This window comes from Kryptolebias marmoratus, linkage group LG1 (genome assembly GCF_001649575.2).
Source record: "Kryptolebias marmoratus isolate JLee-2015 linkage group LG1, ASM164957v2, whole genome shotgun sequence".
In the NCBI taxonomy this organism is placed as follows: domain Eukaryota; kingdom Metazoa; phylum Chordata; class Actinopteri; order Cyprinodontiformes; family Rivulidae; genus Kryptolebias; species Kryptolebias marmoratus.
The window spans coordinates 15,217,129-15,243,547 of NC_051430.1; the positions used below are offsets into that span (position 1 = coordinate 15,217,129).

The 26,419-nt window shown below is 42.2% G+C and overlaps 2 protein-coding genes across 5 annotated transcripts in view; one reads left to right on the plus strand and one right to left on the minus strand.

The window, feature by feature from the left end:
• The window catches only part of rtkn (rhotekin), a 53,848-nt gene extending 31,182 nt beyond the window's left edge, over window positions 1–22,666 (plus strand). For 3 of the 4 annotated variants that reach the window (XM_017417338.3, XM_017417339.3, XM_017417341.3), the window contains exons 2-11: window positions 13,893–14,154; window positions 14,428–14,481; window positions 15,784–15,901; window positions 16,060–16,284; window positions 16,392–16,486; window positions 17,096–17,202; window positions 17,402–17,533; window positions 18,993–19,158; window positions 19,308–19,412; window positions 20,458–22,666. In XM_017417338.3, the coding sequence (XP_017272827.1) occupies window positions 13,893–14,154; window positions 14,428–14,481; window positions 15,784–15,901; window positions 16,060–16,284; window positions 16,392–16,486; window positions 17,096–17,202; window positions 17,402–17,533; window positions 18,993–19,158; window positions 19,308–19,412; window positions 20,458–21,176 (1,983 nt within the window). In that variant the 3' untranslated portion in view covers window positions 21,177–22,666. Of the gene's footprint in view, window positions 1–13,892; window positions 14,155–14,427; window positions 14,482–15,783; window positions 15,902–16,059; window positions 16,285–16,391; window positions 16,487–17,095; window positions 17,203–17,401; window positions 17,534–18,992; window positions 19,159–19,307; window positions 19,413–19,926; window positions 20,024–20,457 lie in introns of all 4 variants that reach the window. The other variant, XM_017417342.3, reaches the window with a different exon arrangement.
• A 628-nt stretch (window positions 22,667–23,294) lies between these two features.
• On the minus strand, window positions 23,295–26,404 carry mblac2 (metallo-beta-lactamase domain containing 2). The gene is made up of 3 exons (XM_017417130.2): window positions 25,841–26,404; window positions 24,481–24,695; window positions 23,295–24,377 (listed from the first exon to the last, which is right to left on the minus strand). The coding sequence occupies exons 1-3, from the start codon at window positions 26,280–26,282 to the stop codon at window positions 24,204–24,206; spliced, it is 831 nt and encodes a 276-aa protein (XP_017272619.1). The 5' UTR covers window positions 26,283–26,404; the 3' UTR covers window positions 23,295–24,203.
• Between the last annotated feature and the right edge of the window lie 15 nt (window positions 26,405–26,419).

Consider the following 26,419-nt stretch of genomic DNA (forward strand, 5'->3'; position numbering starts at 1 on the left):
AGGGTTTTTTTTTTTTTTCTCCTACCCTGAGTCTTTTTGCTGCTGTATGTGCCTGCAGTGGAGGTCATTTTTATTCTCTCTTTCGATATTGTCCGCTGCATCCTCCCAGGAGTCTGCGGCTGAGACCGAGATCGGTCGAATTTTCTCAACCTGAGAATCGCAAGGGGTGCTGCACCCCATTACTTTAAACACTGATCGGCATGACAGCAGCTGGAGAGGAGGAATTTGTGCGTGTGTGTGCGCGCGTAAACTTCTCCTCGAGCCGGTTCTCTGGGAAGTAGTATGAAAAATTAGCCACTTAACCCCCCTCTCTGCCTCAGTGTTGTCTTGCCGCCCACCCAATTATAAATCTTTTAACTTGGTCACACGCTCGTTTTCTCTCATCCGGAGCTCTCCAACGGTCTTCCTGCTCTGCCCTCACAGTTTCTGACTTAAACACGCATTATCACAAAGCAATCTCCTTGCTGCCCTGACATGACACGGCAGCGCTCTTTCGGCGGTATCCTATTTTCTTTTCTCGTTTTAGAACAGGCGTCCTTGTCCAAACTGAAGTGCTTTAAAATGAGAGAAGAGATAGGAAAGTAAAAGATGGGGGGTGGGGTGGGGGTGGGGGTGGGGGCAGATAGGTTAAATCCACAGTGACTTGTGTTGAAAAAAAAAATCACAAGAAATGGCAGGTTTTTGTTGATGCGGAAAGATGGTTTGGATTCACTGGATGAGGTCAAAAGTGATGGATAAACAGAAAGACAACTGACAATTAGAGAGGGGTGATGACCTGCCCGTGCAGCGGGAGTCGAGTGATTGATGAGGGAGAGCGCTCCGTCTCACAGGCAGATCATCAGACAAGCAGCTAATGCAGAACTGCAGGTAAAGGATCTCACTGAGACTTGATCCTTGTCCATCTGTCATGTCTGACCGAGGAAGGTGTGGAGCTTTTACTACCATCTATTCTTTTCTTCACAACACCATGTCCAATATCTGCTTCTTGTTGTGTGGGTTTTGTTTCTGATGTTGGTTTTTCCCTCGTTTTACCCTGCCTCTCTGCTGTCAGTCTATGATTGAGTTATGTTGGTTTAGTGGAATTGCTCGTGCTCCGGTGGTATGAACAGCAGAATGCCTGCACACACAATAGATCTGTAAAGATGCAAGCCTTCATTCTGCTCTTGCGGCGCTCTGATGAAATACTAACATACAGAATCAATAATAATAATAAGAGAGAAGCAGTTTAATGCTCTCCCAAACACCCACTCGCACTCACACTTTCTGCTATAGTCACTCCATCCAGTGCAACTTACAGTACGTATTGGCTTAGCGAGAAAATCAAAACAAGCAAAACCATCCCAGTGCACATATATTGACTGTCTTACAAATAATTCAGACAGGGGAGCTGAAAATAAGGGGAGCAAGGAGCCTTTTACGCACCTCAAGCCTTAACCCACATTTTATTTTAGTCGCAGATCACTAGATTTTTGTTTTAGTCACAATTAATTAGATACATTAGGCAAAAAAGATAAAAAGAAACAATGCACTGGGAAGATAGTGTAAATTGTTCTAGTTAGAAATTTTTTGTGAAGGCAAACCAGTTTTGTTTTTTTTTTACAAGATTTGAGTGCTTTTGTGATGTTAATTTATTTATTTGATCCAAAAGTTTTTGCATCTTAATCATGACCAGCAAAAACAATTAGTTTTTGTTTGATCAATTCTGCCTCTGACTGTTCATAAATCACTAATGGAGCTGACCACATCCCAGATAGAAGTGATCTCCTGGAGCAGCACTCAGCTGTGTTGAAATGGATCTCTACACATTAAATGTGCGATTAACGTTTCCCTCATATCATTGTAAAAACATGACAAATTAACTTGGCTTAGTGATTCTCTTTGTGAACTAAATTCTCCAACTAAGTGCACAGTTGCTGTACGCCTTCATCGAGCTTCTCCTCAGTGATGAATCTGTTTGTTGTTGTTTAGGCTTTTAAATCCCAGGTGGTTGCGCAGTCTTTGTCATCTCTACATCACGACCTTGAGCTGCAAAGCTGACTTACTTTTTTCTGTTACCACCTAGCTTGGCGGCACAAAGTCGTGACGGTGGTGGGTTGCGCGTTGCATTGGTCCATTCAGAAATCGCACTCAGTCTTGGCTTGAAGTGTTTTGTGAAAATATCTTATTTAAAGAATTTAATCTTTTGGTTATGTGCAATTGGGATTGCACAACTGATCGTTTTTCACATCAGGCCTATTCTCCACCCTGCTTAGTATCACTGTTTGTATTTTTGTATTTGGCATCCATGGCACTTGTTAAAAACGGAGCAGTGTTTAGTCATATTGAGTCGTCACTCAGCGGGTATTTCTGTAGACTGAGGAGGAGCTTTTATAAATACCACACTGAGCCTTAAGTGACTGTTGGGCTTCTGCTCTGCAGTTGTACCACAGCGGAAAAAACTTGGCCTCCACAAGTCGGTTCTGATATTTTTACACCGACTCAGCCAAGGGCCAAGCAAATCAAAATTCTTCACATGTGAGTTTTCAAGAACCTTTGTTGACCCAATTAGCCTTTCTGGGTTAAAACCCATCTCTTACCTTTGATGGAACAGTATCTAGGACTGACCCGGATGCTCTTCTTACTATGAAAACTGAAATCCAAAATCTTTCATCTTAATGGGGAAAAGTCACCTTCTGGATGCAGTAATGGGCTAGAATAAAGCCAGACGATACACAAAAATCAAGTGCAACAAATGAAAAACTTACACTTGATGAACTTTTTCGTTATTCTTGCTCCATCTGGACTGTGCTACACTCCATTGGCATTTACACCCATTTATAGATCATTTAAATCAAACTTTCAATATCAGTATTCAGGACAGCCTACAGTACGCTCTCTCACATACATGCATGCATAGAGAATAAAATTATAGGTTTTGCTCTCTGTTAAACTCCCATCATTATTGATTCTGTTTAAAATAAGTGCTTACAAATGTAAATGTCTGATAACTATTCAAAATGTTGTTGATACCAATGAATGATTACTGGTTAACCTTTCCAACACTGTTTTTCTTTAAATGGTTCCAAATGTGTGCTGTTTGATTGGTGTCCTCCTCTTGTGCACATTAGTTGACTAATTCCCTCCCAGGACAGACATACAAATGGGTTTCACTGTGAGCTGTAACGTAAAACCATGAAGGCAGAGATTACACATTAGCACACAGAAGTTGTAAATTGTTCTGTCGTCGTGGAAGACGTAATATGTTCAATTGTCTGTCTGCCTGTAAGAGTCGTGTCTCTCTGTAGATAAATGGTTGCGTAAATGAGTGCGTAGAAGTGTGCATGTAAATGTGGGCAGCCTCCCTCCACCACTAATCTGTTGAAGATTTGCTGGCGGGCAGAGATAAGGAACACACACAGACAATTTCTGCGATTTTTTAGATTCTGTCTGTTGTCCTTTTCGCTTTTCAGTCTCAGTTGCTCTTATCTGCCTTTTTGCCATCCTGACTCATTTTCTCACTTTCCAGTGCTGATCTAACACACTTTGAGTACATGAACGCGTAGTAGGTTAATGGAGACCATTAGTAACCAGAGCTGACTGCAAAGTGCTGTGAAGTAGCCAGAGGGTGGAGGTGGAGAAATAAGAGAATGAATAAATCTCACCTTACATGTGTTCCCCATGTTATTAATATGTCTGTCATATATCTGTGCAGGGAAACAAATACTGCGTTTACTTTCTAGTGATAGTGCACTCCTCTGATAAGATTGTGTGCCAGGTACAGTGTAAAATAAACGGCTGAGGACCAATGAGCAATCCAGCTTCTGATCTTCTCAGATTCTTATCCAGTCAAGCTGCCTTGAGTTTCACCAGGACTAATTCAATTCATGTAGAACCAAATTTAGAACCTACAAGACCCAAACAATCTGATGTCAAATTCTGAGTGCCAGAGACTATTGGATTCCTCCTGAAATCCAGTGTCTTAACCACATATGGACCCACACATTATTAGACAGGTAGTATAAATAATTCAGGTGATTGCTTGAGGAATTTGTTCAACTCTGATAGATAGACAGATGGAACACCTTTCTTTGCAAAGATGCTCCCTTAATTGGTGTTAAGATGGAGGTAGTAGGCTGTGTGACATGTTGATCCCAAAAAAACTCTCAGAGGTGTTTAACTCATTGAGACTTTGTCCACCATAGTGTGGATATTTTGTAAAAACAGACATTTTCTGCTGCATCTGCACCTTTCATTCACTTGCAAAAAGTGTTTCTAATTAAGAAAAACTGTCAATTTAAAATTGTGTTGTTTTTTTTTTTCTTTTTCTTTTTGTGAATTCATGTATACTTGAAATATATAGGTTTTGAGGCCTAGATCTCTCCGGACAAGTTGTTTCTCAACAGGATGAAGGTTATGGCTGTTTGTTTGCAGTGATCTCTAAGCCACATTCTCACTAAACTATGTTCTGCTCTGTCCTTTTGTTGTCCTGTTTGTGTTTGTGACATTTTAACTCAATATAAGTTCAAACTAAAGATTGATCTGCAGGATGGGAGTCACACACCATAGTATTTTATTTTCAGACTTAATGAGTTGTCTAAGGCATCTTTGTTAAGCAACTACAGCTGTTAAATAAACAGTATCCAGAAAAAAATCTTGTTTTAATGTTATGTCAGAAATATGATAAATCCTAATAAAAGATTTTTAGAGTTTTTTTCTTATGAGTCATCCATGTGCTGTTGCACCTCTGAGAATCACTTTTTTTTTTAAACGTTCACACATAGTAATTGGTGATTACAGATCAGATGCTGGTTTTCTTCTCTTCTGGCCTTTTGTTGGTCACATTTGTTGGTTGAAAATTAGTCTTAAAGCTTCTTAGCATGAATTTGGCATAAGGGACCAAAGCCATGGTAGCAAAATGGTCTCCATATCTCAACAGTGGCATCTCTTTGTAGGGCTCAGGTGACAACCAGTTTGTTAGTGGTTTTAAGCTTAAACTGCCCCAAACCAATCACTGTGGGCACACAGCCTTAAGTTGCGTCTCATCTGTTCGTTTCTTGGTGCTTTCACCCTCAGGGTAAATGCCTGGGACTTAGTTATATTCTGAGGTTGTATACAAGCAGCACACCACATTAAGCACATTATCTGTGTCAGTTTTGTACTTTAACTTTTCTCACGCCATTTAACTGCAATAAAGTGGCTACAAAATGAATCCTAGGAAACCATGAAGTCAGATGGATGGATGATTGTAATGGTAGTAAAGCAGCCAATGGACAGGCTGTGAAAATTGTGCTTGTATTGCCAAGGTTGTTGAACTGGTGTGCTGACAACAGAAGGTGTTGTTCATTTATATTCAGAAGAGACCACATGGCCTGCAATGAAATGCTGAGAACAAAAATTGCATAGCGATAAAACTAGAAAAAAAAAAAAAAAGACTTTGTATTCATGCTTTTTTATGATACCAGGTTGGGGATTAGAGGTCAGTTTAATGATATCTGCTTTTGGTTTAACTTCGCTCAGCTTCATGAATATTATAATGAACTGCATTCACTTCAGAGCTCCAGCTTGTCGATAGTAGTTGAAGGACACACACATCTACACACACACAGAGCATCACCTTCCAATATATCCTGCCTTTTAAGTGTGAGTCTTTATCATTATTCTTGTCTTTTAAGTCTTTGTGACAAAAGAAAATCTCTCTTCCACTCCAACAAATCTCACATTGGGGTTTCATGTGGTTGCATACACACATACAGCTTTATAGTTTAAATAAAGCAACAGCGATAAATAATGGAAAGTGTTAAAAGCAGCCTCAACAGAACCCTTGCCTAGATATAAATTTTGAGGGAGCACTCTTTCATATATATAAAAAAGAAAAACATTTGAATTCAATTCACAAGGACCTTAAAGTATGGTTTAACCTCAATTGATTGAGATAAAACACAGTAAAACCTCTTGGTTTGTTTTAGGGGAAAATCTGTTTGAAAGAGCAGCACTTTTCATACGAATTGAAGGCAAAAGGCAGTATTTATTTCCAGATTTATTTGCATGTACATGTCGTAAGTGCCACAGACTTTAGGCTTAACTACGTGTTTCTACAGTATGTACTGTATCTAAGAGAGCTGAACTAAAAAAAAAACAACAGGGAGGGGAGTTTGGTAGGCTTAAATACTGGTTAGGCTGGCTAAACTAATTAGCCCAGATTTCCTCATCTTGATTCTGAAGGGAAAGCCTCGGATTATAGAGACAAGGAGCCTGCCTTTGTTTTTTGGCTGTGGGGAGTTAAGGGGTTTGGGGCATTGATTTGCAAAAGTCAACCAAAGAGAGCTTTGCAGAATTGCTGCACTGTGTTTGGATTGGATTATATTTGGGAGATAACCTGTCACCCTTAAAATCCTTGAGGATGGAAAGAAGGTTAAGAGTACAAGACCCAGCAGGGATGCCATTTTCTTTCAGGAAATCATGGCCCTGTGACCTCTTGGCCCTTTGTGCTCTCCCTTTGTGTTTTTTGTAGTTGTTCCGTCATCTACCATTTGTCCCCAACCTCCCAACAAAACAATTCATTCTGTTTACAGCCCTCGTTACAAAACAGTTCCACAATATGGCCGCAAAAATGAACCCTTCTTTAAGCTGCCTCCGGCCGCTTATAAATCACCAATGGCTACTTTCCACAACAACGTCAGCTTTAAGTAAATGGATCTGGCGACGTGAAACCAGAGATTGTATAGAGAATACCTTTTCGTTGTGTTGATGTGGAGCACTACAAATAAAATCTCTCCCTTTTTAAGTCCCACAGCCCGTTTGTTGCACGGATTGTCTGTCATCACTGCAACACAGTCTTGAGCTAAGATCCTGGACTTATCCTTACACATACTGACTGTTTCAGCTCTCTGAGTACCTCCCACCCAGTACAGAGGCGTAACAGTGGCTGGTTGACTTCAATTCACACCCATGCTGCCTTACTAATTAAATAAGTCAGAAGAAGGAAGAAGGCATCTCAGGACCGGCTGGAAAGCGCCTTGCTAAACAGGCTTTATCTACTAATGTATTTTATGATCAGTTTTATTCCATATTATAAATGGTAAACTAATTAAATTCAGGAGACATAGAACAATCTTATTATCTTTCAGTTTTTTACTCTGTTTTTAGCTTAGAAATAGTCTCTACTCAAAATAAATCCACTGCCTATTTGTATGAAGTGTACAATCACTTGTCCATTAAATGTTACACTAGGAAAACTCCTGTAAAATATGAGTCATGTGGTTCTCTTGACCAGCCCCAGCCCTGTGTCCATTTTTGCATTTACCCGAGGTGTGAGGTAATGTGCCATGCAAAGAGTTTTTGCACATTTGAACGCACGCTGAGGTTTCTTATAAAGAGGTGTTGTGCCACACACTCCTCCCAACCCCTCTCAGCAATATCAGCAGAGGCAGTAAGTGACGCAGCCAACTTCTGCACCCAGACTAACACCTCTCCAAACAGTAACTGGATGAAAAATAAAAACTGGGCATCGAGTAGAAAAAATATCCTGTACATCACAGATCATACTGCCTCTTTTCTTCATGTACGTGTTTTAATGCGAGTAAATCTCTCTTACTTCGGCTCCCATTAAGCGATGCTCTTACATGGTGTTCTCGTTGTGAGAGATCAGAGGTCTTTGATCAGGGGCTTAAAAAGACTTGCTTCATAGCAGCTCCTTTCCTATAGTCTTACAGGGTCAGCTAATCAGTTAATTATACAGTATCAACTTGTGTAGTGGTGGCTGTCTTCCAACCAGGAGTGAAAAAAAAAAAAACTTTCTGTGCCAGTAAAGTGCACTAATAAGGTTGCAGTGTTAGCACATGTACGTGTTTCTTAATTCATTAATTGCCTCTGGCAGCCTTTCAGACGATCCAGTCTGCCAAATTACTCTCATTAAAGTTTCCTAATTTCATGTTTGATTCCAAAATGAAGCTGCTCTTATCTTTGCTCTGTTTGTTTCTGTTTTCAGCTGAGCATCTGGTTCAGTTTTCCGTGTTTAACAGCTGTGAAACATTCAGAACCGTGCCCAAACTGCCTAAGAACTTACTTCAACAAAATGCAGTATTAATTAAGTTTTGTTGCAGTAATTTAGGCAGGCTGTTTTATTTTATTTTTTCTTCTTCACCACGGCCTTTTATGGTCTGTGTTAATGTTTGAGGATGAGCGTGAAAAATGGAGGATTTACAGTCAAGTTTATTGTATTTGACTAAAGCATTATTTTAAGTTTTGAATACGTGTTTCTTTCTGGTCTCCCTCAGTGATGTTGTTTATAGTGTTTTTGTCCTGCTTATATCATTCATACCCAACGATCCTACAAGTTCAATATATACTATTTTTTTTCCAGCACACATTATGAGCATTGTTTACAATGTTTTATTGGTCTACACACTGCTGGGTTGTATTAGGAGACCACACACAGTTATTCAGTAGCTGTACACGCACACACAAGCCCACACAGACTTATTGTTGTTATCATCGTCTTTACATGGCCCTTAAATTATTCTGAAGTCTGGTCTCCCTGCTCCTTCTCCCAGCTTCCAGATAGTTACTTACATGATAATGCAGACCTGGGCTGAGTGTGTGCAGCATGTAAGAGCAATCAAGCTTTAGTGGGCCTATAAATTGCTAGAGTGATCACTGCTTGGCACTCCCAGCTCCATGTGCTCCATCATAACTCAAAGCAAATTTTGTTTTATAGCCCCAGATATCTTGGGCCCAGCTTCCATCTAACCAAATGCACTTGCAAATTTGCACACATGGAACAAATATTCACTAATTGACCCGTGTGCAGTTTGTTGTGCATACACTGGCATATTCTTTCACCATTAGCGTCTTATATAAAGCATGATTTAGAACTCAGAGGCCTGCAGATTTTTATTTATTTTTTGTCTCCTTAACACCACCCAGTGTCTGCAGCGGGACTGAAACGCACCGCCTTTTTATGTGAGGGAACAGCTGGCCGTGAAGTCACTTGGACGCGGCCTCACAAGCACATGTGGACAGGGTCTCCCACAGATATGCGCACACGGTAGTTTTCCATGCACGCAGAGCCGAAGCGGTCCGTGTTGTCAGCGTACAATTGAATGCACAAGCTGTCGGCAGCGGAGAGAGTTCACTGTGTTCAAGCAACAAGAGCGAGCAGGTTCACTGTTGAAACTATGTAACAAATCACCTAAATGATGACATCAGCATGCTGGCACCTACAGCCGAACACACCGAGGTGTTTAGCCTTCGAGGGCCCTGTGTGTGTGTGAGTAATATTAATGTCTTGGCACTAATCAGGCTTGAAGTACTTCGCAGCCAGCTGTACCATCATAAAAGACCCCCGCTCTCCTCCCCTTGGTCTTCCATGACCAGTATCGAACCAGCTCCCTTCCCGGTTGGTGTGGCCTGACTTCCCAGCAGCACTGGAGCCTGAGACACTGTGGGGACATTGTGTGGTGAAAGGGATCATTGTTTGCGAGTGGTTTGAGTTTGGATTGGGATCAGTGTGTAATCTGAGTCCAGACTTTGTTTTGTGTGAATTATTGAACGTGTGTGGGTGTTGTCATTTTTTATAAATTTTTTTTTGTGTGTGTTTCTGTGATGATGTTTCTTTGCTCAGAAGTATGGTAGTGACGTGTATCGTGTGTTACTGCTTTTTTTGCCTGCATTTATTCATGACTCCTAATGTCTTCCATCTCTTCCTTTTCCCTAGTGGTGAATCCATCCTCCTTTTTTTTCAATTTATCTTATACTCCAACCCACTCTCAGCTAATTTTCCATTTACCTTTTTTTCCTCTTCCCAGTCCCCTTATATATCATGTATGTGATGTATTTGCTATTGTGCTCCCTCCATTCCAGCAGTGGCTGCAGACGAGGAAAAGGGTTAGCAAAAGGGAAAGCAACGGAAGAGGGTGGAGGGAGGCGAGGCTCATAGTTGTGGCCGGCTAATTGAAAGCCAGGACTTAGGCCAGTAAAGCCCCAGCCTAAGGGAGGGGTCGGGACTTTGCAAGTTTTTTTTTTTTTTGCCTTGTTTGTGTTTATACAAGAGGCATATCACATTTTTGTCAACCTACATGCGTATCCCGGGCCTTCATTTTTATCCGATTGTACTTTTCATTGTGAATTAGTTTAATTTGTCTGATTTCTTCCATACATGCAATACATTCTATACATTTCGCTCTTTCTGTCCCTGTTTTTTGTATTTGACCCAGCAGCTGTGGTGCCCTGTCTGTTCACAAACTCATCAACGAAGAAGTGACAAGGGAATGTAGTGGCTGGAGAAACCGGAGAACTGGTGGAAACGAGTTTTATTTGGGGGTGTTTTTGTCTCACAGTGACAGGATATTGTACACATGGCTGGTGTCCAATGAGACTACAAGTATGTCCTCATGTTTAGAGGCTCTGAAAGGCCTTGATATGGGACTCTGGTGCCATGAACTAATTTCAAATATCATCATGGTCACGTACTTGCAAAGCATAGCCAGTATGTTTAAACATGTCTGCTATCTTAGTTTAGCATTTTACCGTGCTAATACTTTTCAGCCACCATCAAATTTACTGTAATTTTAGTGCAAAAGTTCTCGAACACCAAAGTCAAAGGGTATGTCTGAATGTCTGTGCTAATTGATGCTTTACGATTGTTTAAAAAAAAAAAAAAAGAGTCAAAAATGCTGAACCTTTTTAATGCATAAAATATAGTGATGACTCGCGGGTTTTTTGGGTTAATGTGGTTTTACTAACCTGAATGTTAAACCTCACCCTAAGGGCTGACTTTATGTTGTAACCGCAGGTGTCTGGCCTACTTAGTGATGGGGTCAGAGTTCAAGGAGTCAGTGGTCTACACAGGAAAGGCTACTCATGCAGAACAACACATTGTAAACAAACCATTAAACACCATCTGCAGCGGCGTCAAATACCCAGGAGTGTTGTTTGTGGGAATGTTTGTGCCCCCCCGAAACACACACACACAACAAACACACCCCTCCACCCATGGACACACAAGGATCAAAACAACCAAACGGGGACAAAGAAGTCACCATCTGTTACCTACTGAGGCGTTAAATCACCTGCTAAAAGGTTGCATCAGTGTTATGCCTATACAATGCAAATCTACCTTTAAATGTGGCAGAAACGGGAACCACTGGAAACAACTGGACACTTGAACAGTTAATGATATTTTAGCAGTTTACTAAAACATACCAAAGTCCCCGATTTATAATAAGTACAGGCTTGAAGTGTGAACTTTTAGCTTTGGTTTGAGGGTGTTTGCGTAGAACAGGAGGAAGCATTTGGGGAATTGAATTTTCTACTTTTTGTAAACTTCTAATCATAAAACTATCTGCATTTGCCTGATAACAATCTGCCAGATTTTAAAAGAAGCAATCTTGTGTTCATAAAGCTGTAAACCGTTCCTTGTTTCTCTGGGAAAATGACTCTCCCAGTTTTTCCACATCTGTTCATTTATAAAGCTCCACGCGTTATTTGCCTTGACAAGTTTTTTGTGGTGTTTTGACTTCTTGACTCTTGCTCGTCCCCCCCCTTCTTTTTGGCTTGCTGTTTCTCTACAAAGTTCCCCCCCTCAGCCCCGACCTTTTCACTCTGTCAACCTGTCCACACCTCCCTCTCTAATCCCTCTCTTCATGTTGTCCCCCCTCTTGTTTTCTCTGACAGCATCACATCCCCTCTGTGTCACTGCTTGATACCCGACATCCACCCTCCCTCCGCCCTCCGTCTCCCCGCTCCCCACACAACAGCGCATGCAGGCGTTCGGCCTCTCTGGCAGTGCCCACTGGTCTAACACCTGCCACTCCGAACACACACTGGGACTGTGTGTGTGTGTGTGGTGGTTTATCTGTGCCTGCGAGTATTTGTCGAAAGGTCATGCAAAGTTGTTTGGCGTGCTCGTCACGCACACGTCGCTTGAGTGAAAGTGTCAGTTAGTTTTTAGTGTCTGAGCCTGGCCAACAGTCCGGCGTGTGGATTATAGTCAGATTTAGGCTCCATCTCTATTCTGAGACACCCACAAGGAGAAGCCGGTTAATTTAGCTGCTATAAATACGGAATATCCTCCCAGCAGGTCACTCTAAGACCCACTGTGCAGAACCAAGCTGTGGTGAAGGCTTCTTTATTATGTGTGCGTGTGTACGCATATGTGCATTTCTTTAAAGTTCAATTGCCAGACTCCCATTCAGTGGTGCATGGAGATTCCACCACCAGTGAAGACTTTTAAACACTTTTTTTTGTCTTTTTGTTTCTCTTTTTTTCACATTACTTTGTTGTTGTTGTTGTTGTTGTTGTTGTGTTTTTTAAGGTTATTTATCACAGCTGTTCTGATCAAACTATATAGTGTAGTTGGTATATTTTCACAATTTCACAAATGGTTTTTATAAAAACATGGCTTTTACCTTTTAGCATGTCATGTATCGTGAAAATCACATTTGTTGAATTAAAACAAAAAAGAAATTGCTAACCTGCACGGGTACTTTTTTATGCTCTGCAAACCATTTTCAGTTTAAATTTCTGAATTTCTGTTAACATGTTTTTAAAAAGTGATTAACTCTTCTTTCATTGCATGACACATTTGGGCTTTAAAACATAATTTTCCAAATATGAATTGTAGTAGTTAACAGCAAAATTTACACTGTTGCTATCATTCAGTTTTGTTTTTACATTTTTTTTGTGTTGCTCTCACAACAGAGCACAGTGGTTGTGTTTTTTGAGTCTGAGAATGTGTTTATTTAATTGTAGAGCTATTTGTGCAGCTACATTTGTATCAAACAGGCATGTTTTTGTTTTTGTAAATGACTCTAAAATAATTATTGCCGTCATTATATTCAAGATAATTTCACTAACCCAGGTTGTGTTTGCAATGTCAGACTTTGGAGAAAACTTCCGTAGCTTTTTCTTTCAACATATAACACTGTGTTTGCAAGTAATACCGTAGTGCATGTAAGGCTATTCCTGATGATGCTTAATGTTTTTGTTGTTCTGATTAGAGACATAAATGGATCCATGTAGGATTTATAGCTCCTAGAGCAGACTTTAAATTGAATAATTCAATAAAACCTCATTTTGAAATCCAATGCATCCAAGTATCCAGCAGTACGAGTTTTCTATTCATCTTCTGCCGGGTCTCTGAATCAGAGCAGAATGGGTTGAAATGGGAAAAGAGACGATGAAGCAGAACAGATGTTAGTAAAAGGCCACAGGAAATGAAAAATGAATGTTAAAAGTTTAAATGAGGAGAATAAAAAAAAAAAATCATACGATTTATTCAGAGAGAAAGAGGGGTGATGTATGATTGTATGAGAAATGTTGGGAGCGGAGGAGGAAAAAGCTTGCTTAATTTTTGACCAGGAACAGGACAGCAGAAGATGATTAATGTGGGGAGTGGGCTCTGGTTAGTTTATCACCGGAGAGGACAAACTGACAAACTCGTACTCCGTCGGAGTGAGACTTTAGGTCCTAAACTAAAGCAAATGTATTATTTTCTGTCTGAAGATGAGTATTTGCCAAACACTCAACGTTACACAAGCTTTACCTTTGCCTGGTCTTTGTTTGATCCCTCTTGATTTCCCCTAGCCCTTCTGAATGATTTGATTTATTCTGTCTACAATTCAAGCTTAGAGACGCAGTGTGTTTGTGCTGCTGACAGAGTGAAGCTTACAGATTCGTTTAAACCCTGAACAGAGGCACCAGAACCAGACTTCTCATTGATACATGCAGTAAAAACCGTTTCCATTCAATTCATCCTTCAAGTTATCCACTATTTAATTTGTCTGTAACATCTTTTAAAACCACTGTTAAACAAGAGAACTCGTCATTTTTCTTATAAAAATATTGTTTGTTTTTTTTCCCCCAATGACAGTATTCTAATAAGATGTTTTTATCTATCTGTCTTGTCCTCACAGGACAGTGACATCCAGAAGAAAATTGACCATGAGATCCGTATGCGAGACGGCGCCTGCAAGCTGCTGGCTGCCTGCTCGCAAAGAGAACAAGCTCTAGAGGCGGCGAAGAGCCTGCAGACGTGCAGCACTCGCATCATGGCCTACATGTCGGAGCTGCAGAGGATGAAGGAGGCTCAGGTGATGCAGAACGTCCCACGCAGATCGTCGGACGCGGGGCCGATGGACGAAAGACTCCCATGCAAGGGAAAAGTGGCCATATCGGGTATGTAATGAGTACCAAAGGGTGTTTCTGAAAGGTAAAAATGGGTAGCATTTCTGTCTTCGAGGTTTAAGAGCAGCTCTGCTGCATGTCTGCTAGCCAGCTGGAGAACACACACACAAACACACACACACTGTTTGTAATTAGCTGCAGGTAACTTCTGCCACTGACTGAAAGCTGTGTGAGCACGGAGACAAACACACACACACACCACATGTATCAGTTGGAGGTGATTAACATTTCTGTGGTCTAATCTCCTGTCTGTTGTCATTCCAGATCTTCGGATCCCTCTCATGTGGAAAGACACAGAATACTTCAAGAACAAAGGAGGTGAGGAGCCACCCTGTGTGTGTGTGTGTATGTGTGTGTGTGTGTGTGTGAGGGGGAAATTCACTAATGACTTATTAATGTTGAGTGTTTGAGTGGTCTTCTGTGTGCTTTTCTTTGTGACTCCAGAGCAAAAGTCAACTTTCATCACTTTCTCTGGACTGTTCCTTTAAAATGACAGACTTCAGCTGACATGTGCAGATCGTCTAGACAGACCTTTTTTTTTTTCCAGTATCAGTTCCAAAAGCTGATCTTTATCATCTGTTGCAGCTTTATCATGGATTTCTGCATTTTACTCCAACTGTTACTTTGTCATGTGAAATTCCTGGGAGCACAACCCGATCTAATAATTCAGTCTCGCTAGCTTTGCATGTTGGCTCCAAGAAGCAGCAGCGTGCTCCCACCGAATGGGGTCATCATTAGTCGAGCAGAGAGGACGGGAACAAAAGGCAAACAATCTATTGTGCATTTAATGAACCCTCCTCAACGTTCTTGTGGAAAGTTACTCTGTCAGGTCTTGTTCAAATGTGTTTCATTTCAGAAGTCAGTGGTGCACTGATAATATAACGACTAATTTTTTTGATTGCTTTTATCTTCCTCACCAACTAGATAAAGTCAACTCTCGTGCAGTCATTTTAATAGTCTCAGTGCTCAGTCACTCCCCTGGCAGCTTGAATTAATCTGCATGGCCTATGCATACAAATGAACCCAAGAAACACGAAGAATATTTGTAACACAGGGTAATAAAGCAGTTAGTTATAGTACTTTTACAGATATATTGTGGTATTTTTATTAGCACATGGATTTGTGAGAACAGTTATACCTTAAAGTGACACTGAAGTTGTCTTAGAGATGTATTCCCTAATTTAGTTTAATTTCAAAGTAAGACATGTTGTTATCCAGCTTTAATTGACCACGCTTAAGCTTTAGTTTTGATAACAAATTGCCAATTAGCGGCCCTGTGTAATGCTCAACACAGCCAACTGCTGAACTGAGACAAACACTGACAGAGGAGTTTGTTAGCAGGTGCAGCTGCTGGTTTTCTTTCACGCTTCACCTGCTCAGGTTAAATGTCCCGTCTACAGCAGCCTCAGGCTTCAACAGTTTCTTACAACTTCCATCTTCCAGACTGAAATTATTATTATTTTTTTTTGGAGCTGAAAATTACTTTTCAAGTCATGCAGCTGAATGAGCTTTTGAGCCGTCATATACAGTGTGTGTATATATATATATATATATATTTTTTTTTTTTTTCCATATCTCATCTTTTGCTCCAACTCTCCTCTCTTTTTTTTTCCTTTGTAGAGCTTCATCGTTGTGCCGTGTTCTGCCTGCTACAGCTGGGAGGAGAGATCTTCGACACAGACATGGTGATAGTGGACCGAACGCTCACAGATATCTGCTTCGACAACGCCATCGTATTGTAAGTGATCGGCCATTTCTCCTTTTGATCTCAGCAGTAATGGTTCAAGCATTCAGACACTGCAAAAATCTGTTGTATGAAACACAGTACTGTACTTCTCATTGGTTCTTTTGGCTTATTTTGATAGTAACTGTTATTGTGTGTGTGTTCTTCTGCAGCAACAAAGCAAGCCCAGGTTTTGAGCTCCGTGTCGAGCTGTATAGCTGCTGTTCAGAAGACGACTACTCTGCAGGAAGCACACCGAGGAAACTGGCCAGCAAGCTGAGCTCTTCACTGGGGAGATCAGCAGGGAAGAAGCTCAGAGCGGCCATGGAGCCCGGACCGTGTAGTCCTGTCAGCAACGGAGGGGCATCCCCTCTCCTGCTGCCAGTCCCCTCTGTACCGTAGGTTTAGCTTACTTGTGCTAGCATGTATATTAGCATTTTTTTTAAAAATATGCATACCCAAAGAGAATGATTAAAAATGATGATGTCTTCTTGTGTATTGACAGGGGCCCTAAGTACCACCTCTTGGCTCATACCAGCCTGTCACTGTCACAAATCCAGGACGGCTTTCGCACACATGACCTCACTATTTCGGGCAATGGTGAGTGGCAGCCCCCATCAATCTGTGCCCTCACTGGCTTTCTGCTTTTTGTGCCAGATCAACCATCTGTCTTCTTTTTTCTTTTTTGTGTGTGTGTGTGTGTGTGTGTGTGTGTGTGTGTTTCTCTCTCATTACTCTTTCACGTTCTGATAATTTCCTAGAAACTGGTGCATCTCCTTTTCCTCTTTCCTCCTCCTCCTCCTCCTCCTCCTCTCTCTGTCCTCCCTTATTCTCTGACAGACGGCAATTGTCAAGGTCACAGCAATAAATACTGTGTGACTGCTGTGTAAAGCTGTAATGATGTGGGCTAACAAGCGCTCAGACCCGGAGTCAGACATGCCTCTTGTGTTTTATTCATTGGCCCCTCAGTGTGCCGTAAAGTTTCATAGCTGCGTTTCATGACACCCTCCGCAGCTGCCAGTCTTTTTCACACCCAGGTGCCTTGTTTTGGATGCTGACTGAAGGCGGGGGAGGAAGAGTGTGTCTGTCTGTGCCCGTGTGTTTCAGTGCGCATGTTTGTGTGCGAATTCCGAACGCCATGTTGGAATATTTTGAATTATTAATATTGGGTTTTTTTTTCTCCCCCTGTCCATTCTTTCTCCCCTGCAGAAGAGTGCTCATACTGGCTGCCGCTCTATGGCAGTATGTGTTGCCGCCTCGTCGCTCAGCCCTACTGTATGACCCAACAGATGATGAGTGGATGTTTGAAAGTCAAGGTAAGATGATGCGTGTGTGTGTGTGTGTGTGTGTGTGTGTGTGTGTGTGTGTGTGGGCACCACTGATGCTAGGCATTCCTCGAGGGCTTTCACTCGCTCTTGGCTTTAGTTTCGATTTACTTTTGTCCTTCCCTCCTTCCCGTGTTGCCATCTCCTTCTCATTGTGTTTCTTTTATGCTCCTTTTTGTTTGCCTCGCAGCAGTGTGGAGGTGACCCTCAGAGTTGGACGAATGTGTTTGCTGTTCTAAAGGGGACAAGCCTTTTCTGCTACCATCGGCAAGAGGACGTAGAGGCGAACGTAGAGCCAGCTTTTACCATTGGCATCAACAAAGTAAGTTTAAGAGATTAGAAAAAAAATGAGTATTTCACAACTCCTGGATATTGATCCAACCTTACTGAACCCATAACTGCATATTTTTTGCAACACCTAAGGCAGCAGTTTGTGGATTTCTGCCAGTTTATATCTCAAGCAAATTTGTAGAGTCTAAAACTAAAAGGTAAATAAAAAATGAATTCCCGTCTTTGTAACCGTTTTTGTTTTTCTCTGAGCAAAAAGCCCACAAATGCCCCTATCCAGCTGCTAAGAGAGGAGGTGGAGGTTAGAAAACTAGAGTATTATTAGTGCCCATTGCCAAAGGCAAAAGGGCTAAAACGTTTCTGCGTGTGTGCGTGCCTTTGTTTGTCTGTAGCATTGGCAAAATACATCATCGCATGAACCAGTAGATTGGTTTTAATAAAAGTGTCAGAAAGACATCACTGGATCTGCAACTGATTAATGTTTGGACTCAATCCAATTCAAGATTTTTGCCGAAGCTAATTTACATTAGCCAACACAAAAAGGCTATAACCTTTTCAAATTTACCAGTACTGTGATAATGTTTGATGTGGTTGTTGCTGAGACTCATCCTCGACACATACTCTGAGTGCTAACAGATCTTGCGACATATCACAATATGTAAACCATCATTTACAACGTTTGACCAAAACAACTATAACATTGTCCCTTTTCATCATAAGATGATTCTAGTTTAAAACTCTGACATAAAAGGCAGCTGGCAATGTAGGTTCCTTCCCAGTATGCAGTATTTTTTATTTTATTTTATTTTTTTAGTGTGAATGTGGAGACCTTTAGCTAAAACCAAAAGAGATGAAAACATTTCAAAATGGGTCTATCCATTGTTCTTTTTGGCATTTTGTAAATACATTGGTCAGCTCCATCAAATCCAAAATTATATTTTTATCATCTATTGTTCTTCCAGTGGTTAAGTTTAAAAGAAAAAAAAAAATACAGGCAGTCTTGTTTTCAGTCGTCTCATTTCTTAATGTGTCTTTTGGGGATTTTTATTCTTTCCATTCTGATTCACTGTCATTTGTGACTTCTGACCCTCAGTGCACAGCCACCTAAAACTAAATAAGTCTAAATAGTCTTTATAATCTTTTTAGTTTGCCCAAACAAACAAGAACCCACTGGACAAATGAGACAACACTGCCACCCAGTGGTCACTAGCAGACATGGCCACATTTGGAATAAAGCGAGGAGGAGGGAATTGGGTGTTTGCTCTTTTTGTTGGATAATTGCTAAAGGGAAATGGCTTGGAAGAGGACTAATTGCTAGCTTTATTATCAAGGGCCCATTTTCAGCAGGGATTCACTATTGCAATTGGTGTAATGAACAGTTGTTGGAGCGTGTAATTTTTGTTCATTCAGGAGCACCGGCATTCATTACCAGTTGTGGGCGTTTCGTGGCAGATGATTACAAGTTTCCTTTTGTCGTGCCTTTTTTGTCTTAGGAGACCAGAATACGGGCGTCAGAGAAAGACCCTCAGAGCAAAGTTCAGCACATCTGCATCAGTAACCAGTACGGAGGGGAGGAGGTCACACACACGCTGACAGCAGAGAGCCGAGAGGACACACACCGCTGGATGGAAGCCTTTTGGCAGCATTTCTATGACATGAGTAAGCACATGTGTTTACATGGACCACCGTCAGCTGATGTATTTTACCAAAGCTGCTTAGTGGATGGTGAAGACGAGCATGCATGGCAGCGTTTCACGTTTTTCTGTTGGCGATGAGTGTTTTGGTGACGATAAAACATCACTCAACAGGTCAGTGGAAGCAATGCTGCGATGACCTGATGAAAATTGAACTCCCATCACCAAGAAAACCGGCTTCGATTACACCAAAACAGGGGTCTCTTTACCACGAAATGGGTACGTCTGCTTGTGCCTCTGATTAATTTGAACTAAGTCAGAAAAAAACAGAACAAAGAAAGAATGTGCACTGCATGTGGCTGTGTGTTTTTTACCATTGGGTGGATGTGCATGAATAAACTGTCACTATTATCTTTTCCTCTGTGATATCTCAGACTTACACTCTGCTTTACGTTTCTGTACTGTAGGTAGAAGGGATCTTACTGATTGTTTCTCTGTTCCTCTTGTCTTTTTTCTCTTTCCCCTCGTCTCCTTTGAATTCACCTCCTCTTTATTATTTATTGTCATGTCCCTTACTTCCTTATGGGAAACTATGATTTACCATCAACACCTTTTTTCATCATCTTTCATTGTTAATTTTTGTGGTGTTCTTCTCTCAACACTCCTTTTAAACATTCACTAACCCTTCTTGATTTTTGTCATCATTGCACATAAAACCTGCACATCTTCTGCCTTCGCCACTCTTTCTGTCTTGCCAACCTCGCTGCTGGTTGTCCTAACCCCTCCCCGGCAGCTCCTCTTTCTGCACCCTCCTGCGAGGGTCTCCTGCTGCAGGATAACGCTGTGTCCGCTGAGATTCGCGCTCTGCTCTCGTCGTATTACAACGACAGGTGAAGTAGCAGGTGCAGGGTTTTGCATGCGGTAAATTGGGCCGCGGCCCAATTCATGAGGTATTTTGCTAACAGTTTCTGACAGTAGTTGCAGGCAGAGTTTCAGAAACAGATTTTGATCAGTTAGCTCTGGCAATAAATTGAGGACAACACTCAGCAAAACTCAATGTTTTTAAGAATAATCAAATCTTTTAATACCTCTTTGATATTCTACTTCTTCACCTAAACATGAACTTTTTTGTATTTTTAATCTGAAGGATACATTTTTATCAGTTGCGAAACTACCTTTACGTCCTAAGATTTTACACTGGATTTGTACCTCAGCCATGTTGCAAATCAAAAGGCCAATTTAAGTTCAGTTGTATAGAATTACTTCGGCCTTCAGGCCTCCTTTACAGCTGTATAATGCTAACTTTTGCTGCTTCTTTCTGCAGTTATTGACTCAACTCATGACCTGAGCAGCACCGTGTCAGACATCTTGGCTCGGAGGATGCAGGAGCTTGAGCTCCGCAGCCAGCTGGGCATGTCTCCCACCTGGATGTCTGTGTTTGAGGAGAACGATACAAAACCTGCCGCCTTCCCTCGTCAGTGTAATTCCCGCCTGTCTGGCCACAGCCCCTGCAGTCCTCATCGCCGTCCTCTGAGCCCCGCGAGCCCCCCTTGCTGTCCACGCCTGGGTCTGCTGTCCTCGGACGCCAGCCTGACTTCGGACAGCGACAGCCACTGCAGCACCAGCCCCTGCTGTCACCACCGGGGCTGGCCCGAGCCTTCGTTGAACTTCCCCCTCTTGTCGTCTTCCCCCTTCGGCCTGAGGCCGCGCACTCTTTCGTTGGACGCGAAGCTCAGCACCCTTCGAGGAAGGGGGTACGGAGGAGGAGGTGGGACCTTCCAGTGCCCCTGCCAGCCTCCCCCCTCCTCGCGGCTCTCTCCTCTCCCCATCTCCTCCCGTTCACCTCTGTCACAGCGCAGCACACAGACCACGCTCTCCTGCTCCAGCTCCACCTCCAGCAACAGCTCCAGCAACAGTGAAGGCAGCCACAGCCCCGAGTCATCAGAGGGGGTCCTCTTCTCGAGGCCCTCCCCGGCCCGACGCAGCCTAAGAAACCTCAGGGCCAGACTAGATCCTCGCAACTGGCTCCAAAGTCAGGTGTGAGCTTGTTTTACTGGCAAACATTCAAGAAGTTGCTCAGTGGCGTCAGTATTTGTTAAACTGTGCTCTAACTGGTTGAACATGTGGACTAAAACTGCATCCCTGAAGAGAATTTGCCCTTTAACAGAGAGTGGGTTTTAGAAGACCCCCCTAGGGGTCAAACTGGAATATCTTGTTCCTCAGAGGATGGTGACAATCACTGCAGGAGGTCCTGGGTTTCCAGTTTTCAAATTGGGAGCTACATTGCTTGCTTTCAGAAATGTTGGTTTATGCTTTTTGGGAGAAAGTAAACAAGAGCTTGCACTGTTGCTACTCTTTAACTCTGTAATATGAATTAGAAACTGGAAACTTTGCCCTCAGATTTACCCCTTTACTGCCCTCTTAAACATTACTTCCAGGTCAGTGCACCTGCTGTTGTTGTTTTTTTGTTTTTTCTGTTTTTTGACTTGATGTAATTTATTAATATGCTATAAAGGGTTGACCAAAAGTTGTCAAGTGTTACACTTTAAAAGAAGGGGTTGGTGTTTGTTGCCTGTACTACGATACTTACTTTAGTGTACTGACTTAATTATTCACACACCAGATGATTGGTGGGAGTCTCCTAAAAGAAACTATGCACAGTTTTTTGTTTTGTTTTTTAATGCATGGTCTGACTTAACAGTAAAACGTGTAAATGTGTTGTTCCAACAGTGAACCAGGTGGACATTTTACCTATTGCAAGTGCACATATTCACTCTCCTGGTTCTGACTGGGATCTTTTCAGCAACGTTGACAGGCTGCCTTTAGGGAAAGGGGGCTAAACAAATAAAAACAGAACTGGTATGAACCAAAGCTGAAGTATTAATGAAAACTCATTACATAGTAGAAATTCTGCCCTCCTGCAGCATTGTGTGTTTTAAGTGTACAGTGACTCCGGACCTTGAGCCTAACCAGAAGCCACTTCTGTGTTGTAGTGGTAGTTTGAAAACCTGACTGTAATACTGAGTGCACAGATTTTGCACTGTAAGTGCATTAATTAAATCAAGTTTATTGCATCAAAAATCTCCAGAAAAGAAATTTTGACCCGTTTCAGAGCAGCAACGCCATTTTTACCCCCTCTGTTTCTGTTGAGCATTGTGGACTTCGGAAGCTGTTGCCGTCCCAGAACCAAGAACTTGAGCGACAGTATTTGCTAAGGTTAGTCAGATGTTTGAAAAACAGCATTTGTTTGTATATTAATTTTTCTTAAGTTAACAGATGAACCTCACTTTGTCTTTTCGTACGCAATTGTTTTTTTTTTTTTATAAATGCAGGTGTATAGATGTGGGAATAATTTATGGCTACCAGAGAAGTTGCGGATCTTTAACCGTTAGGCATAAATAACACTGTTACAAGTCTACGTTTATTGGCAGGCTTCACGCTCTGCGCGAACTCCATCCTAGAGATGGAGTTCAAAATGAGAGTTCATGTTTAAATAATATAACATTAATTATAATAAATGTTTTATCAATTTACAACTGCCTCATTGTTTTGTTTCTGCTTGCCTCCAAAAGCGAAAGGTCATTTATGTGTGTGTGTGTTCGTTTTCTGCACTGTCAGCAGAATGACCAGTGGAAGCTGATGTGGTAGTAGCTGAGAGTCATTCCTAACATATACTGCAAGTGCTACACACTGTGCAATGTTTTTGCTGAAAACTTGAGCATTAACTGATGACATCAACCCTTTCTGTCCGTTAGCAAAATATCAAATGAACCACTGGGCATATTTCAATGAAACTCTTAATGTAATCGTTGGATGTACATCAACAATCGATTAGTTTTTGGACTCACCTCACTTCAAGATGGCCGCCACAGCTAACTGACATTAGCAAACACAAAAAAATGACTACAACTTAGTCCGTTTTACAGATATTGAGCTAAAATTTGGCGTGGTAGTAGCTGAGAGTGATTCTCGACATGTACTCTGAGCACTACCACATCTCACAAGATCACATGAATGTGTGTATTTTGTCATTTAGGCTACAAGGTTTGACCAAAACAGCTGTAACTTAGTCCCTTCTTGGTTTAAAACTCTGGCATGAAAGGCGGCGACTTTTAATTCACGTCGGTTTTCGTCACAACACAAAACGCTACATGCCGTAAATGTTTTGTATCACAAGGTTTAATTAATGTAGACATTTATTATCTGAAAATCAAAACGGTTAAGAGTTACAAATATATTAAGACGCTTTAAAACAAAACCACTGAGGAACAGGTTAAAACATCGTTTCGATTTTCAGTTTTACACAAATTGGAATCGTTTTCATCTGTATTACAGTTGTCGCCTGTGCATGCAGTTCAAGAGCTTCCTGTTAAATCAAAGTAGTGCTTCGTCATTAAAAGCAATACATTTCTATGAACAATCCCAGTGGAGATGCCCACTTATGGGAACAGCCGAAGAAGCTTTTAAAAGCTGCAGTAGAAAAATGAAAGGAAAGCGGGCAGAGCGGAAACGTTCTCGTCAAGTGATTCCATAGCAGGACCATAAATCTGTCAACAGTTCAAAGCACTACAACAAACATAGGAGGTAGTCAACACTGGGTCTTCAGTGAGCATTGGAATATGCATAGAAAAAAGCTATGGCTCCGTCGAGTGTTTGAAATGCCACAGATGAGAAAAAGATCCCTGTTCTCTGTTTGTAGTGCACAGCTGTACCATTATTGTGCCATTAGAGTATCACATCTGCCTAAAGTATTAAAAAAAATAACATCTAATCATACTGAGATCAACATACACATATTCATCAATAAATATTAAGATAACACTTGTAAATACTTTATATTGTAAGCTTCATAGGAACCTGATTATTGACTTGTGTCACCCAGTGGGGGCATTTTTGTTTGGCAATTATCTGGATTCGGTTGGATTACATAAGTAAATGAACAGAGATGCATCGGGTTAGATAACAAAGAGGTTTGGTTCCTCTCCTTTTTAAATGTAATGTAGGTCCTTCATAGGAAAACAACTTTCTGTGTGCAGTTGTGCTTCCTTTCAGCTCCACGGTCCGCTCTCACTAGCAGGCACTGCGCGGGTTAGACGCACGCAGCGCCAACCCGGCCAGAGAGCTCCAGGCCAGCGTGGAGAACTTCGCAGAGCACGTCCCGGCCCTGCTGATGTAGCTGGACGCGAGCCGATGGAGACGCTTTGCACCGAAAGCGTTGTAGTGTCCGGGCAGGACCTGGTCCACCTGTTGGATTTTACAGTTATTTGCGTTTTAGAAATGAGGGCAGCGTGGAAATGTGCAGAAGAAAAATAAAAGGTGGGACTACGGTTTTGCCTGTTTCTGTTACCTGCTCGCTGTCCACCAGCCCCACCAGACGCTCACAGCTGCTGATGTAGTCGCTGACCCGGCTGTAGGGGAGCCAGTCGATCATAGCGCCGTCGTACACAACGTCTCCGCTGAACAGCAGCTTGTTATCGTGGTCGTGTAGGCAAATGCTTCCTCTGGAGTGACCTGGCATGTGAAGCACTGTCAGCTGCCTGTCACCCAGGTTAATGACGTCACCTGGACAACAGAAGGAAGCAAGTTTTCAAACTCGAAGCGCAACAAATTCCTAAACATCCAAACTAAAACCCCTGTTATCACATATCTCCTTGCATCAACTATGAAACGTCCAGCAAAGCATTGATTTGAGCCACGGCAGGTATGAGTTGCACAGCATGACAAAGCGATTGAAGCTGACACGACAGGCAACGGGATACTCCAACTGCACTGCAGCAGTGGCTCTGACACAGCAGAACAAGTCAGAATATTGACCGACGGCACAGACTCTCTGAAAGAACACCGGAGATGAAACCAGGGCGACAAGCAGCCAGATCTGCTCAGCTCTAATGCAGTCTGCAAACATCAGCTCCGAGTAACAACTTTTAGGGAGAGGATTTGTTCAACTTAAAAGGCGTCCTTGTTCGCTCATGTCAACATCCACATTTATAATGCACACTGAATATGGAAGCACAGCTACTGTAGAACAACGAGAGGATAGTGTTGCATGGGTGAATTTATTTGTACGTCCTTTTGAATTGTCTTCTGACGACTAAAATAGAGCTTTGGTGCCACTTTAAGGGATGCTTTCAGGAAGTGTGTGGCCCAGTCTCTGTAATCTTTCTTCCTTTCCTGGAAGTAATAGAAACCATCAAAGACATCAGCATCCTGGCCTAAAATAGAACAACTACATAGACAGAAACGGCTGACAGTAGCTACAAAAAAAAAAAACAGCTAAATATGTTTCACAGTCACATATTTTCCCTCAAATTATGCATCGGAGCAGTTCTTCCAAAGATAAATAACACTCTACATCTTGAGTAAAAAGACTATTACAGCTAAGAACATTATCACATATCTAGCATGTGGTAAGATTTTAGCAGTACAACTGATTCAAATATGCTCTTAGAATTACATTTTGCACAAAAACCTGCATCTATTCACTGTTGCATTACATAGGGTTTATGTCTTTATGTGTGAACAGTATATAGATCAGTTTGCTTAATTTACAGCAAAGGAAATGACTCAGTCTCCAGATGCTCGGTCTGCTCCTTCCATTAAAAACCACCGAATAAGATGGTTTACCCCTCGCATATATCTACATCACGCCGGGTTTTTATTTTTAGATCTCGGCTCCCACCATCAAATCCGCAGTGGCTGCAACCTACCCTCCTGCAGTATGTGTGTGGGCTGCACAGCCTTGACTTTGTAGTGTCTCGCCCTCCATCCTGGACTGGGAGCCTCGGCTATCTCCCGGTCGCTGAGCCAGGTGACCGTCTCGAAGTTGTCCCCGTTGGCCAGGGCATCGACCTCCGCGCTGTGGACGCCCACCTGTTGGAACTGATGCAGGCCGCCCGAGTGGTCGAAGTGGGCGTGGGTGGCGATGGCCAGCAGCGGGTTCTTCCTCTCCGGGTCTTTTCCGAGCAGCCCCTTGGCGTCGATGTAGTCGGGTAAGCTCCTCAAGCCCAGACCCGTGTCTATCACCACGTCCTGGTGGCTACCCCGGAGCAGCCAGATGTTGGCCCGGTTCTCCGACTGGTAGAACCGCTCCTGGATCCAGAACAGTCCGTCTCCGAGCGATTTGTGAGCGTACCAGTCGGTTGCAGACATCCCAGGTCGGCGGGTATTGTGCTGTCAGGTGTTAGTAAGGTGTTACTAGCTTTGTAGCTAAGAGGTAATGTGTTTTCATTGAGGCTAATGTGATGGTGTTCGTTCGACACACCCTTGTAGCAGACGCGCATGCTCAT